The 16,763-nt window shown below is 33.6% G+C and overlaps 1 protein-coding gene across 2 annotated transcripts in view; it reads left to right on the top strand.

Moving 5' to 3' along the window:
- Window positions 1-16,763, top strand: part of ASCC3 (activating signal cointegrator 1 complex subunit 3) — a 266,716-nt gene that overhangs the window by 169,891 nt on the left and 80,062 nt on the right. For both annotated transcript variants that reach the window (XM_027632616.1, XM_027632609.1), the window contains exons 17-21: window positions 5,628-5,747; window positions 9,720-9,884; window positions 10,723-10,809; window positions 13,026-13,202; window positions 15,290-15,515. In XM_027632616.1, coding sequence (XP_027488417.1) covers window positions 5,628-5,747; window positions 9,720-9,884; window positions 10,723-10,809; window positions 13,026-13,202; window positions 15,290-15,515 — 775 coding nt within the window. The remainder of the gene's footprint in view (window positions 1-5,627; window positions 5,748-9,719; window positions 9,885-10,722; window positions 10,810-13,025; window positions 13,203-15,289; window positions 15,516-16,763) is intronic.

Here is a 16,763-nt window from a genome sequence, read left to right as displayed (position 1 = left end):
AGCTTTATTTAGTTTTTTACCTAAAATGGGGAAGGATTTATTTTTCTGAGGAAGTACATATTTCAGCTGAGGAGTTTATTTTGAAATATGTACAAGTTACTGAAATTCTTTCCAGGAAGAGAGGCAATCTCAATAGAAATTTAGAAACTTTTAACAGTAATTGAGTAGTTCTCTGAAAACTATTGCTAGAAGACACTGCAGCAATAACTTGGTTACATTGAAGGTGTAAAATTAAGAAGTTAATCCTCCTGTTTTATTAAAATAGTAGAACAAAATAAAAAAAAAAATGGAATAGAACAATGATTCCATTTCGTAGTAGGTAGTCACCTAAACTTATCCAGTCAAAGAGAAATATAGGAACTATGTGATGTACAGTATAATAAAAATTACTTCTAAGTGCTGCATTTCTACCACAGGATTTGGAGTATGACAAAAAGTGCAGAAAACAGACAAAGTAGTTTAGACAGAATTTTTTTTTTTCAGTTTTTATGTAATTCTAGTGTTATCTGAAAAAAACATTGTACTCAAGGCTTTAAATTACAGAAGATTCCATAGCTGCAGTGCAGATGATCCAGTCAGAATTTTCTTAATCATGATAAATGATTGTTAGTAGAATGGAATAGAATTGTTAGTAGCAATGGTGTACAATAGAATAACAAAGGCATGAAACCAATATTTTTTTATCTGATATGTGTGATGTTACTTATTCTTCTGTCATAACATGCAGGAAAAATTAGTGCCTGCCAGATTACTGAAGAACAAAACTTTGAGCACTTACAAGGAGCTATTGTGTTAGCATTTTTTGGAAAGTAACTTCATCATATCCTTATAATTGGAGTCAGTCTAATCTTCTGTATATGCTGATTTGATCTAAGTTAGTGGAATCGTCTGAGAAGTGTACATGTGGTTCAGAAATTGTTATGTTTGTCTGGAGATGACTATTCCAATGGGCTACAGCATTCTGGAAAAAAACCCCACATTTTAAAACATGCCATTTTATTTATTAATAGATAGTCTTAGGAAGCACATTCAATTTTGGTCATCTTCTGTCCCTTTGACAGTAACAATAGCATGATGTGGACACAAAATATATGTTTACTGACTGATTTGGTACAGAAATCAAGATAGTATGCTGATAACCACTGTTATCTTTTCCATAACAGAGCCTTGTTAGCACCAGGAAATCTGCACTTATGTATAATAAAACAACATATTGTAGGATCAGAATCTACTTTTATTACAAGTCATTTAGGAAATCTGAATGCTTATGCTCTAGTTGTAAAGAGAAACAAATTAAAGGCCAGAAGCACTGCTGAATTATTTAAACTCTTAATTTATTACGGATGTATCAGTAGCTGAAAGAAGGGCTAGTAAAATGAAGGCAGCAGTTGAAACTATGGGAAGATTTTATGTTTGCACAAGAATATGAAACTGCTTTTGTCTAGGCCAGGTCTCTTGGCAGAAATAGGTAGATGATAAGAATGATTCAGATATTTGAGGTAATACAATATATAATCCCAGCCACACAATTGCTAAGTGGAATCAAGAGCCCTGAATTTTGTACTTAGGTTTATGTTACACAGGAGAGAAAATTCCGCAGGAGTGCAAAAAAATTGCAGCATTTCTAATGCCCATTTCAAAATTAATTTGCTAGAAGTGGAAAATTTTCAGAGAGGACGGGCAAAGGAATAAATCAGCTTCTGTGAAAGGAGCACACCAGTTTTACTGCATGCTTTAGGCGAGAACAAAGGCAAATCGAGATTATATGACAGAGTTTTTTGAAGTAATGAATGATATGGCAAAAGATCGCATCTGTTCTGGGACAAGAACCAGGAAATATTGGCTGGGATGAGCAAGTTTAGAAAACACAAAAGGATGTCAGCTGGGTGGTTAGACTATGGAACCCTCTGCAGGGAGCTGTATCTAAAAAGAATAGTTAAAAAGCTGTCCAGAAGTGGAATAAAAATCCATTGAAGGCTATCAAATGCAAAGGCAACCCCTTTAACTAAAGACTTTGAAATGTAACAGTTTAAGAATTTGGGATAACTTTATGTGTTGCTCGTTCCTCATTGCCACCTTTTGCCCTTCAGCATTTGCTGTTATCTAACCTCAGAGACAGCATGCTGGCCTTGCTCTTAAGAGAGCTACAGAGTGGGTAAACCTGAAATACTCACAACTTCATGGGGTTGACACCAAAATTAAGACTTTGAATGTGTATGTCACCATCAATCCACTGAGAATTCTCTCCTGCAGATCTGAGTTTGGGTTCAGATTTGTGGATTTTTTTCTGCTAAAAATTAGCAGAAGAGTAAATGGTCAGCGATGATCTACACAGGCATGGAGATGCCCTTTTCCTTTTTTTGCTGAAGTTCTGCTACTGGCCATAATGGAATGTAAAAAGGAATAAAATAAATGGTTAGGGTACTTAGTTCAGAGGAGTGAGCTCTGGGTCAGTTGACCAGCTGGCAAACAGAAAATACCTACGGCTGTATTTTCTGGAAATACAGGAAGAAAGATAAGATGCAGGGGATGTGGTTTAATTAGACCATAAACTTTAACTTATCTGGGAACTATCATCAATAGCTCATACAATGCAGGTCACCATTCCTTCCCTAATCATTTCCACCCGATAGAGCCCTCCCAGACATCCACAGCTGGACTCCAGCTTGTTGCTGGGATGACTTTTTTCCCCCGAGAGGTTAGAAAATGATTTGCAGTGCTGGACAGTAGGGTTGCCTTCCCCAGTGTGTGTGCCTTTACTTGCATGTGCTTATGATTTTGTTCTGAAGACCGGAATGTAGAAGGTGGTGACTTGTTTAGTTTGGACAAACCTCTTAATCTATATTTTGCCTTGAAAGAGTGGGTTCTCAGAAGAGACAAAGAATGTCTTCAGAGCCTTTCCTAAGTAAATCACTCAGGAGCTGGGTGACTGAATGGCTAATCTGGGTGTGGGGCAAAGCACGGGAGATTCTGTCCCACTTGGGACAATTCTAGCAACATTAAGAAATTATTTCAAAAACTGTACGGGAATAAGACCACAGTCACTTCAGATGCTGAAATAGCAATTCAAAATACACCATTTTCCAAACCAAACAGAAAATTGCTTGTTAGGTTGTTAGAAAGTTCCTTGCTCTCTTGTGTTAACAACAAATACTTGATTCATATATAAAAATTTTCTTTGTGTAATCTGGCTCAATTATTGCAGTCATGTTATATTTATAAAAAAGACATATCTATATTTTAAAAGGACAGTATACTGTTATATGATAAATTCAGTATGTTATCAGTAGCATTTTTTTGTGCTTTTTCTAATCTGTATAGAAATATCAGAAATAAAAAACTTCATTTTTTCAAAAACTGCCCCCCGCAAAAGCCATGCTACTTATATTTATTTGCACTTTTTTGAAAATCAATATCATTCAACTTGATAAAGTGTGGGGCATAGCATTGGTGGGAAAAAAAAATATTTAATGAATGCTCAGTGATGGCAACATCAGCCATGGAACAATTCGTCGAAATTTTGTGATGCTGATTATTGTTTTCATTTAAAATTACACAGTGAATTGAATTAATATGGTACATTTATTTGTATTTGAATGGTGAAAAATAAAAAGCATTTTATGACAACTGGTACAATCAGACAATACAATGTCAATATAGTAAATATTTCTACTCATTGATTATTCCATCTATATCTAAATGCCTATTACATGGTTGAGGAAATGCTGGGAACTTCCATCATTCATGCTATTTTAACAAAGGATAAATTTTCAGTCCATAAGAACTTCACTTGAACACTAGATGGCAGCAAATATTTAGAAATTACTCTGGGTTTTTTTGTATCTGCATATTGTCTGAAACCCAATTGTATTTCTCAACCGCTTTTTTCGTTAGTTTTGCTTTTAACTTATGAAAATAATTAATTAGAATAGAATAGCAGTAGAATGAGATATTTGAACAAATGAGGCAAAAAAAGTGAGGTGTTTATTTTTTTTAATCATCAGACTTCACTGTCCTCAGTAATGAGAATATTAAGTTTTCACGATTGTGAAAGCGATTGTTGAAAATGCTACTATTTGACTATGTTGTTACACTATCTCAGGTTCTATGTTGTTACTATTTCAAGTTGTGTACTGGAAGATATTTGAGTCATGAAAAGAAGCCAAATGTTGAAAATAACCTGGGTACAAATTGAGTAATAGTAACCTGTGGGCTGTGTTCAACGTTTTCCCTGCAGTAATCTATGAAGAACTGAATGCTTTTATAGCTACTTCATTGCATGGTGTAGTATATACTCTGAGAAAACAATATGGGAAATGGGGCTTCCCCCAACCTCCTTATGCACTTGAAGAACAAAATATCACTTGAAAAATATGTAGAACAAAGCCTAGGGTTACTCCATGCTATTCATCATTAGTAGCAACAAGGTTTTGCTGGATTGACGTTATTTTAACTCAAGGCAGATTTGGCTTTCATTATTGTTTTTTAATAGATATTTATGTTATTTCAATAAGAATTTCAATATTATTGGTAAGGTCTAGATACTTCAATCTGAACATGCATATGTATTCACTTAGTTCCATAGGCTGTTTTTTTTTAATTTTTGCCAAGTCATGTGGCACATTTATATGAAATCCAAACACCAATAAAACAAAAATAGCTTTAAAAATGTGGTAATGGATCACAAAACTTTGGTAAGAGGGAATTTTGCTTGTTTTAAATGATGAGTGACAACCAAAAAAGTTTTGTTCATGGGACATGCAACAAATGTTAAATTCTCCTGGTAAAATCAGGTTACCTGGATTTAAGTGGTGAAATGCTTCTCATGACTGTAGCGAGTACAAAATAGAGCTGAAGTTATTAAGTAAAAGTGTGTGTGGTCAATAATTTGGTGATAAAAGTATTGCATTCATAAAAAAAAGTCAGTTGAAAAAAAACGGGTTTGTTATCCCTGATTTAACCTTGAAATATGAATAAACATGTGTATATATAGGTGCATATTATCTGTTCAATTTGGTTATGTTTTCACATAAAAAAGATATAGCAGGTACCTGTGTGTTTGATTTGCCAGATACAAAAGGAGACAACTATTTATAGAAACTATGTATAGATTGCCAAGTACAAAGACATGATGAAGATTCTTGGTATCCTAAAGATTCTTGGTATCATTTTCTTTAGTACCTGGACCAGATAATACTTTCACTTGTTATGAAGAAATCAATCTTTTAAATGTAATGTTTTTCTTTTGAAGTACTTTTCTTAAAATTACATTGGCCATATTGACTAAAGAATTATTTAGTTTTATTTGTCTTATTTTTTTATAACAAGCTTGCTCAGTATCATCTTTTAATTGTAAAAATTATAAGTGATGTAGGAAAGATCATTTATAGTTACTGTATCTATAGTATTATGTCAAAGAATGCCATGTTATTAGATGTTCATAAGATAAAGATGCATAAATGATTGAAGTTATTGTCTTATGATTATTTCAAAATTATTTAAGTTGGAAACATCCTGGCACTTCCTTTAATCTAGTGCTACTACTCTGAATTCCATGTGTTTTCAGACAAATACTTATGTGCAACTGTAACATATAAACTTAATTTTGTCTCTTTTCCTACTTCCAGATTGCTCTTGGAACGGTAACTAATGTGGAAGAAGCAGTAAAGTGGATAAGTTACACTTACCTTTATGTACGGATGAGAGCAAATCCATTAGTATATGGCATCAGTCACAAAGCTTATCAGGTATAAAATGCGTTTTTAAAAAAATCTGTAACCTTTTCTGGGTCTGTAATCCTTCCCTGATGTGAGGATAAATATTTGCTATTTCTACTTAACCTGACATCAGCAATTCTTTTAAAGTGCTTAGAAAAAGGAAGATATTTTCTGTAGCAGAGTGTTTTTTACACTGAATTATGAGGCCCCTTCTGTTCACATAAAAATACGTTTTAACTGGTCAAGTTATGCTCCAAAGAACACCATTCATTCTTATCAATCAGTTAGTGTAACTTAGCCTGTTTTCAGTGTTTCAGTTTTGTAGGCTAGATACAAATGATAAAAGAAAGCATTTTTGAGTTGCTTGATTTTCTTCCACCCCGTCAGCTTTCGTTTTAGAATGTTTCATGACATGGCATCTTATAAACTATAAAATGACATTTTTAATTGTGGAATATTTTCTTTCTTGGGATTTATTAATTATAAGATTTTTTATTACTTTGTTTTGAAATTTTTTTTTTGTTTATTTAGAAGTGGTCCATGCAGTGATATCAATCAGAGCACAGTTACATAAGGGGTTTTTTCCCAGTTTGTTTTCATTATCTGTAATTTTTAGGAGGTTTAATAGTTTACAGATTATCTAAATATTGTTACTTTTTTTTTTGTACAGCTATTTATAAACATTTAATGTTAACATAGTTGGATATGGTCAAACTCACAACTGAATGGTAACTGCAGTTTATTTCGCATGTCATGAATCTTTTTTGTGACTTCATAATTTGTCTTGACATTGTGAGCAGCAGTTTTTTAGCATGTAGAGGTAAATGTCAGAAGAGAGTTTTTTGATATCTTTTGTTTCTGGTAGTGGAAGCTGCAGTGGAAGTAGGGGGGCTATTGCTTAAGCTTCTGCAGACACCTTTATACCTTTGTTCATCTCAAATCTGTTTTCTATAAAAAGTTGTATAGTACATTACCATATGTTAATATAACAGTATATAGCACAGACCACAAAGTAACAGATAAATGAAAAACAAAAATTGATTCGCTGTGAATGTTGTTGTCCCATTACTATAAATTCCTTTTTTTTACTATCGAATTTTAGATTAAAAGAAATATAAGCATGTTGGTAATAACCAGTGAAAAAAGTAATAAAACACTAACAGAAATATTTTTTATAAATTTAAAAAACAACGAAGAAGAGTTACTCCTCTTTCCCTTCCTGTTGTGCTTTTATTCAGCTGCTGAGAAAGTAGAGATTGCCAGCACCTGTCATTTTCTGCTACTGACCTTCTTTCTACCCCTTTTGATTTGACGTGCTAATACTAGACATTCTTATTTTTGTGTTAAGGCAGTAACAAATTATATCAGTATGAAGTGTTACTCTTTCATGTAGGAATAAAACCAATGCCAATCCCCTTATTTTCTAGATAAACCAGTTTTAAATTTCAAAGCTACTGTTTTATAGATAGTGTGAGGATGCTATAGTGCCAGGTACAGGCATAACCAAGGATTTGCTCAGTTAGACCATTGTGTGCCTTCTGTTCTGGTTATAGGTATTTGATTTTCACAATTAGTATCTTATTGTTTTTTAGTAATGTTGCAGTGTACCAATTTCTATCTCTATTTTGACTGACAACCAGCATTATCCATTCAGAATCCATATATCCATCATGGATCACACTTCCCAGTTGTTTGATGGGGCTGAGATGGTGCAAACTCATTGTCCTTTCCCTTTCCACTGTCACTCACCACATCCAGTAATTACTTCAGAGCACCAAAGATCCGACCTGTCCACATGATAGGATGTGTTGGGCTGCACAGGGAGACCACGGCAGACGTGCACCTGCCATGCACTGACACATTTGCCCAGGAGTAGACTACTGTAGGTCCACAGCTTTGATTTGTGATTTTTCAAGTTGTTTGCCAGAAGTACCAATAATGCCTTTCGCTGATTTGTGAAAATGGCCAAAATTCATGATGAGCAGCAAGAGGAAACAAAGAGTGGAAGGAAAAAGTGGAACAAATGCAAATATTGTGTTAGTGAAGCTTGTAGGATTTTGTCATACTTCTAGGGTTCCGAAGAAAAGGTATCTGTGTTTTTAAAATAAACCCTTTTGTCTATTTTCTCCTCTTTTTGGTTCCACTCTTTGGTGTTTCCACAGTTAAGTAAAGCTTTTCATTCCCATAAGCCTTTTGTTTAGAACATCTATAAAAGTTAGAGGAGTGTGTGCCCAACATTTCTCTCAGTAAGCTAGAGAAAACAATGTGGATAATAATTCATGTATACTCCATACCTGCTCAGTTTCTTACTGTGGACATGCCAAGGCTCATTTTAAGAGTAAAAACTGTTCTAGGCTGCATCTTTTACTTTGTGGGATTTCTAATTATGCAAGTTCAACCAGAAGGTTGCTAACTATGGATTCTCTAGACTCAAATATTGTTTCACAGCCTTTTCAAGTTGGTGACGTCTCCTTTAAAGTTAAAACTTTTTATTTGTAAAAAATGTTAGTTTACTGTTAAAGACAAAAGATTGGCAGGTAATTTGGACTGCCAAAAGAGTAGGGGGGGAGTGTCTAGATTTTTTTTTTTTTTTAATTTTTTCCCCTCAATAGTTGTAAGAAATAAGTGTTAAACACCTGGCATCTGGATCATTCTTTTTTTGACCACCTCTGCTCTGAAATCTGACCTCAGTGCATGACTTACTATTGCGAAAAGCAGTCTAGACCTTTTCCATCTTAGCTTTCAACTTGAAACTAAGGCAAGCCATAACTAAGGAGAAACAGCTTCAGAGTAACTGGCAAAGACAGAATATTAGAAACTAGCCTTGCAGCTGCTTTGTAGAGATGACTATGTTTGTCTGCAGCTTCACTGATCGTGAGATGAAGCACTTCAGCATAAAGATTAAACTGAATCCTGGCCCAGTGAAAACCAGAACAGCCAAGGCATAATAGTTCTTCAAACCTGCTCCTTTTTGCCATCTTGGTCATGTATCTCTGTTGCAGGTTTACCAAGAGGGCAGGTATAACTTACTCTGTAGAAAATCTGAACTATATACAAACCCTGACCTAAGAATGCTGTCTGCAGACTAGAATAGAGTTTCAGTCTTTTCAAATTTGGTGACTAACATTGCTTGTCTAATTAGAACCATATCTTAGGTGCACATATTCCAGAGGGTTAACATGACTGTGAATCCCTTTTCATTCATCCCTGTCATTGTGGGCATTCCAGGTGCATGATGTGGAAGCACACAATTATACAGCACTCCCACTCAGATGTCCTAACGAGATAATGTGCACTATTACTCGGACAAAATGTCCAAATTCCTGAACTTTGATATGAATAGAAATGACATTGGGCACAGCAAATTCCTTGTGTGCTCTTAACACGAATGTTACTGTATGTCAGTAACTCAGTAATTAGAATATCCCAGTTGCCATATCCAGAGCTCTTGGGGACGTTTGAGATTTTTTGCTAGTAAACATTTAAGCTATTCAATTTGAAGCTTAATCTATAGGATACAACTAAAGGATACAGTTTAAGGATACAACTAAAGCCATCCTCTTGTCAAATAACCAGGCAAGGTATATCATCAACCATTTTCATAAACAGAAGATACTATAAGGTGGCATGTTTTTGTGAAGAGATACAGTAATGATAATTTAATGAAGAATATGTTACCATTAAAACTTCTTTCAAAAATTTTAGTGTAAATTTATTTCATAATCATACTACTCTTTTGAAAGTAATATTGGTCTACGTTGTATTGATAGTCTCAAAGCATTGCAAAAGAAATATTATTCTGATAATTTTCTCCCATACATACAGTTTTTGGTCAATAATGTCAATGTAACTGTTACTAGTGAGATCTCAGGAAAATCTCAACTCAGTAGCTGTACCTTTCTTTTATCTGATTTCTAACTTTGTGTGATTGGATTATCTCAATAAAATTAGTTATTTAACACTTTTTAAAAATGCAAATGCATATGTCTGTTTCATATCTAGATGGATCCAGGTCTAGAAAAGCACAGAGAACAATTGGTAATTGAAGTCGGCAGAAAACTGGACAAAGCCCGCATGATTCGCTTTGAAGAACGAACTGGCTTTTTTTCTTCAACAGATTTAGGCAGAACTGCCAGCCACTACTATATTAAATATAATACTATAGAGGTAAAAAATGATGTTCTGTTTCCGGGGTTTTTTTCCTTCTCTTTGAATGTATACCTAAAATAGCTGTTAGATATTACAGAATATGTAGCTGATTTTGTTCGCCATGTTTTCAAATCATATTTACTGAAATGGGGAGAGAGGAAATAGGAGAAAGAAATTAAATATCAAGCAATACTGAAAAATTAGACTTGGTGTGAAGTGAAATTTGAAATTTCTGTAGTCTTTTTCAATTCTTTTGGGAGAATTATAAGGAACATTTTGATATCCATAGTGTGTGCAACCATTAGTACATGATAGCACACTGAAGTATAGTGTCTGATAACAGACAAGCTTCTGTGGTTGCCAACCTTAAACAACTTTTGGCACTGTAATCAGATTGTGTTGTAAACATGTACAAAATTTTGTAGTATTGAAAACTTGATTTGATGTACACATGCATCTTAAAACCTTTCTTTTGTACCAAATGTGTAATTTTCTTGAATAAAAGCTGAAGACTCAGCATTACTAATTTTTAACTGCTTAATGTCACTATGTATAATTAGTCTCACATATTTATTCACTCAGATATGTTCTAGACTTTTTTTTTTAAGTGGCCACATTGCATGTCTCTTGATTTTGGGGTGGCCAAGTTTCTAGGGACTGTTTTTCTGAAACTGCTGAAAAGTCATTCTTTCAGCAATTCAACATTGTTCCTGTTGAAATTGCATCATTCAGGTCTTCCAATAACTTAAATTTTAACTTTATATGCCTTTTTAAATTTTTGTTAATGTTTCTTTGTTTTGTGCTGTATGTATATTTTTATTTTCAATATTAAATCAATTCTTTTTATTTTTAATAGACTTTCAATGAATTGTTTGATGCTCATAAAACAGAAGGTGATATTCTTGCTATAGTATCAAAAGCTGAAGAATTTGAACAGATAAAGGTAAAGTTAAAGAATGTCTTGGAACTAGACACTTCTGTAGTACTTACTCCATAATTATTGTCTACAGACACAAATTTTGTTAAATATTAAGCACCATTATAAAATGATTTCTAAGTAGGCGTAATATGCTCTAACTCAAAGTTATATGTAGCTCAGCCTGAATGATAGTGCACATTTAATAACTAACTATGGATCTTTGAGAATTTTTTTCCCATGCTTTTAAGAACTTGTCAGCTCCTCAATATTAACAGGTGAAGCTAAGTGTCCATTGGAATAGCGTGCCCAGGGTTGAGATAGTTTTTCTGTTTGAGGTTTAAAGCATTGTTAGGTATCTCCCTGAACAATTTGCTTTATCAGGAATGAGACAGGACTCAGTGAAGTTAACTTTGTGATATATTTCATGCAGGGAACAATATTAGATTGGCAGAATGATAAATTCTTATAAATTAAATTCAAATTTGAAATCTAGAAAGTTGTCATAACAGATTTTGTGCAGGCTAGAAGATTACTGTGCTATCATACTCAGTTCAATTCCAACCTCCCTTTTTACCTCCTTTTTGTGGGTAGAACACAAGGCAATACGTTCCAAGCTGGCATGAGCTCGTTTGCCCATGCTCCCATCTCATAGAGGTACAAGCCAGACTCCACAGGGTTTGTTAGCTTGGGCTCTTTGCCATTTTGCCACAATTATACAACTTTCAGATCAGAGTTGGCTCTCATTCGCTCTGCGAACTGGCAGTGTGAATCCCTCACCATCTACATATTTACATATTTACACACATTGTCTGAGTATTACCATCTCTTTATCTAATGGAGAAATTCTATTTTGCTTTAATCTCTTCTATTATAGAAGATAATAAGCAGTGAGGTTTCACAATCATATGTGGAACGTTTTCCAAGCTAGAAGGGCTTTTTTTTTATGATAGTGATATTGCTTTGCTATGTCTAAATTTAGCGTAATTTAATATTTAAAAGAAAAGCATATGGAAAATATGATGTGTTGTGTTTCTATATTTGTAATAATGTTAGTAGTGATGCTTTTTGACTAAAACATAGTTTTTCCAGTTTGCTTTCTCAGATTTGTATGGTATGGTATCAGTGCACCATCATTTCCAGATTTTTGTGATTCATTTGCTGTGCTTCTCTGAATGTTTAAAAACTAGTTTTCATAAGAATAACTCAGGATTTCCCTCTCTGTGTGATACAAATTGTGCCTTCTGGTAATATTAGTCATGTCTCTATACTGCCTTTAAAAATTCTGCATTTTGAGATAGCTAACTCACTAGTAGCTGAAATATAGATCCGGATTTGACCTGTACTGTGCTACGCAAGAGTAGAAAAAAATTATCAAAAATGCTGTTATAAGCAGAGCATAGTATTCCCCTGACACTGGAATCATCTATGATGTTTTTGTACTTCATCTCTTTCTTTCCCATGGGACAAGTGACTGGATAGTTGGGGATTTTAACCCAATTGTCTTAGGGTCTTTTGTATGTCAGGTAGTCAGGTCCAGATGAAAATTACTTTCAGATGATTCCCTGCAGGGACCAAACATTTACCCTCTTTAAATAAGTTTCACACTAACAGACTATCAGCAAATCAAAGAATATGTAGATTTATGCTAGTTTTGCCATGTAAGGGTCATCAGTTAGAATGTGATATGTTATGCATTATTCAAACCATAGATAATAATATTTCTTTACTCATATTAAGACTTAATCTTATTAACAGTGAAAATTCTGATATGATGAATCATAGTACTTCACAGTTTTGAGTTTAAAAATTTATTATGCCACATGCTAACTATGTAACTATAATGAGTACATTTAATGTTAATTCAAGATTGCCCTAATCTAGATGGACAGAGGTTTTACTCTGGTCAAATAAAAAATGAAATCTCATCAGATGAAGGATGGTAAGGTCAGAAGATTCAATTTTTGTGGCATATCAAATTTTTGTATGTCAATGGCAACCTTAATAGATGGTGATGAATAACAAAATGTAATTGTGTCCCTATTAAGATAGTTTCAATTATGGCCTATTAGCTATGTTGTGGAAGATGTGGGTTTGCTGATTTTTTTCTTCTTTTTTTTTCTTTCTTAAAACTAGAGATTCCATTTAAAAGTAATGTAACTATTATAAGGCAAATTTGATTTCAGTGTAAAAATTTTTATCAAATTGCTTCAGCCTCTTCATAATGTATAATTGTGTTTTAGGTAAGAGAAGAAGAAATAGAAGAGCTAGATACCTTACTGAATGATTTCTGTGAACTTCCTGCTCCAGGAGGTGTGGAAAACAATTATGGAAAAATTAATATCCTCCTTCAAACATACATTAGCAGAGGGGAGATGGACAGCTTCTCACTTATTTCAGATTCTGCATATGTTGCACAGGTAAAAATAGTATTTTTTACATATCTGTTGCTGTCTTCTATTCTTTTTATTCTCCCAAACATTTACAATTGTATAAGTAGGCCCTGATCTGCATCTTTTTGTGCATTTTTATGCAAGTTTATGTGAAAATCAGAGCATGTGTAGTATAATACTTAAGTAGAAAAGTTTTGCAAAAAGCTACCTTGGGAGACTAGGGCATTTTTTTGTTAATTATGAATGTTCTTTTTGTTTGTATTACCTCTTATTATATTTAGTAGCTCTAACTGTGATTGCACAAAAATTATGTTCTTGACTTCGTGTGTCTTCTTCTAAATGTGAAAAACTGTTGTAATCTGTTTTTATGTTTTGGCTACATTTATACTTCGTTCTGGAAAACATAATTTGTGTTTGATTCACATACCTTGCTTTAGACAAGAAACATATGCTATTATAGTTTTGTTGCTAGATGTAATCATGCAGATTTACATACCAGTCTATACATTTGTTTGTTGGCCTGATTTGACACCTGAATAATTGATTGTTACACAGCACGTTTAGTTACTACATGGACATGTACACAAGAGGACATGACACAGAGGTCTAATAAGATGCCATAAGATGAGCTGCTTGCTTATACGACAGGAGACCATCTTAGAAAGAAAGGGGTGTTCCTTGAAAGTTTAGAATTCTGGATCCCTGAGAATTCAAAGTGACAAAATGCTCATAGACAATCCAAGATGTGCGACAATAATAAAATTGATTATAAAGTTTGACCTTTTAGCCCATCCTATGTCTGTCTCTCTTTATTTTTTTTTTTTGTTTTAACAGGCAGCAACAAGTTTCACAGAATCATTTTTGTCTCATCCTTACAAAACTGCTTTGGAAAGAATTATCTGAAAAATTGCATTTAGTTGTTGCTAAAGATGAGATCTAAATATTCAAAATTACACATGTTCTTCAGTAACATTTTCATATTAACATAACCTTCTTCAGAAATGTTTGCATTTTGTAGCACTGTATGGGTATAAATGAGAAAATTTTGAATTGATTATGAACATCATAAAAATTGTGGTACTTGCACAGCAAAATGATTTTCAGTATCATTATTTTAGTCTTTGCTTTCAAGGCAGTTGCTTTTATTTGTCTGTTTCATTTATAGCATTTTTAGTGAGACTACATGGTCTTCTCAGATCTTCGTAAATTGTATTTGTGGAACCAGTGCTACAAATTGTGAATTTTTTTTACTTGGATAGTGACTATTAAGAAAATTATTCATTCTTTCTAAGAGGAATGTGCTTCTTTAGTAACATATGCTTCCTATCATGACCAAATAATTTTGTATTTTTTATTCCTGTTGTCTTAGCAGAGCCAGCAGGGAATGATTCTATTCAATGAATCAAGAACATAATTCCTAGTCCAGACATAGTACCAATAGGGGAAGAAAAAAACACACAGCTTCATAATACAGCTTGAAAAGTTTATGAAAGGAATATCATAATTTAGGTTTTCAGGATAAGACTGACCTCATTCAAACTTATGTTAATAATTAGTTTTCCAAGTCCAAAGCAGATTAATACAGTTTAGTTATACAATAGTCTCAGAACATGGTAACTTTTTTTTTTTTTTAAAAGTCACTACCGTCAAACTTCTGTGCAAATTGTGTGAAATTCAGTGTGAAATGGGATGCTGTTATGGAAGTATAACTGAAAAAAATCTAGAAGTTGAATTTCCGTATAAAGTAAGTTTGCAGGTGTATAATATTATACAGGGAGTACAGTAAATGAATTTGTTTCAAAAGTGATTGAGATGCAATAAATTGAAAACTCCGTAATGTTAGCATAACCATGATCAAAATTCTCTGGCAGACCTGACACTACAACTTTAATTGGTTGCTCATGTTTCTTTTCGTAATTTCTAAAGGCAGTCATGAGGTAGTTCTGCCACTAGACAGTGATGGAAAAAATAGTTTTCAAAAATGTTTGAAAGAAGTTTGGAAAGAAAAACTATTGTTACAGTTTGTCAAAGATGAGTCTATGAGTCTTTTCATTTTACAAAGAATACTTGGGAGAATTACAACAGTTTTGCTTTTTTTTTTTTTCACTTTCCAGAATGCAGCTCGTATTGTTCGAGCTCTTTTCGAGATTGCCCTTAGGAAACGTTGGCCTGCGATGACATATCGACTACTGAATCTCAGCAAAGTTATTGACAAGAGGCTGTGGGGCTGGGTCAGCCCTTTGAGGCAGTTCTCAGTGTTACCACCATCGGTCCTGTCCAAGTTGGAAGAGAAGAATCTCACTATAGACAAGATGAAGGACATGAGAAAAGATGAAATAGGTGAGAAATCAGCAAGGCTGATCTACTTAAACTGTTAGAAACCCATGGGCAAGTTAGAACTAAGTCTGAGCCATTCATTAATATACCCACTCTGATCTGGAAGCCATGTAGCCATGTGCCATACATCGATATGGTATTATGTTCAATAAGGAAGGATTTTTTCCATCTCCTCAGCTTGTAGTATGTCACGGCTCTGAGGATAAGGCTAGCCTATGTCCTGGTAATCACAGAACACAGATGGAATGGCGATATATGTTGATAAGTATTTACATATATGTGTATATATTTATGTTGACCTGTGCTTCCCTTTTTACCCACATTACATAACGCACTACTATAAAAGGCATCTGTTTACTTTTACCAGTTGGAACAATGTGGCTTTTTTTTTTTTAGTGGAAATACTATTAATGTGAAAAAGAATAAAAACAGGCTATTATATCCAGGTATGCTGTCAGTAAATGGCCTTCTTCTGAAGGCATTAATTTTCATCATACATGGAGAATTCATTGTCACTGGTGTCACTGCAGCAAAACTTTAATGGAATTTTTTAAAGGATTTTACAGTTCAGTAATGAGAACATCCACAAGCCTACTGATAGACATAGTGGCAATTTCGAGTAAGTGTATATAAACTGTTGTGCATAAACTACCCACCAGCTGGTTGAAGTTGGAAAAAAACCTCACTTGTAGTGTATTTCTTTTTCCTTAGTGTATTTCTTCTTATTTGGACTTTTTTTGCACCTGTCATTGCCAAACTGTGAGAAACAAACATTTTTTGAAAAATCTAATTTTAGAATAAAAATACTATTTATACTCACTGCCTAGAAGTTGTCACCTCTGATTTAATATTTCTCTCATTTGCAAGAGAACTACATTCCTAGCTTAGGAGCCTTTGTTATGTGCCTAAATTAGGCTGGAAAAAAGTTAAATAAATATTTGAAAGTTTGCAGAATTAGAGGCTATGTCTTTACTTATAAATAAATTAAACCAAAAGACTATGGCAACTGTGCATTTTAATATGCAGTAATTTTAAATGTATTAAAAACAGCATTTTATTTGAAGTGCTAGCATTATCATGCTTTTTTATTCAGAAACATTCTAACACTTTTTAATTTACACGTATTAATTTGTTGTGCATTTGTAAAGTCTTTTAGTACTTAGTGTTCGTTTTCATTAATTGTATTGGTGGGTCTTTTCTGTTCTTTTCTTTTCTTTTCTTTTCTTTTCTTTTCTTTTCTTTTCTTTTCTT

The sequence above is a fragment of the Corapipo altera genome, unplaced genomic scaffold (assembly GCF_003945725.1).
Source record: "Corapipo altera isolate COAL_440 unplaced genomic scaffold, ASM394572v1 2b, whole genome shotgun sequence".
In the NCBI taxonomy this organism is placed as follows: Eukaryota; Metazoa; Chordata; class Aves; order Passeriformes; family Pipridae; genus Corapipo; species Corapipo altera.
Note: the sequence above shows the minus strand (reverse complement) of the source record. Positions and strands in the feature narration are given on the sequence as shown.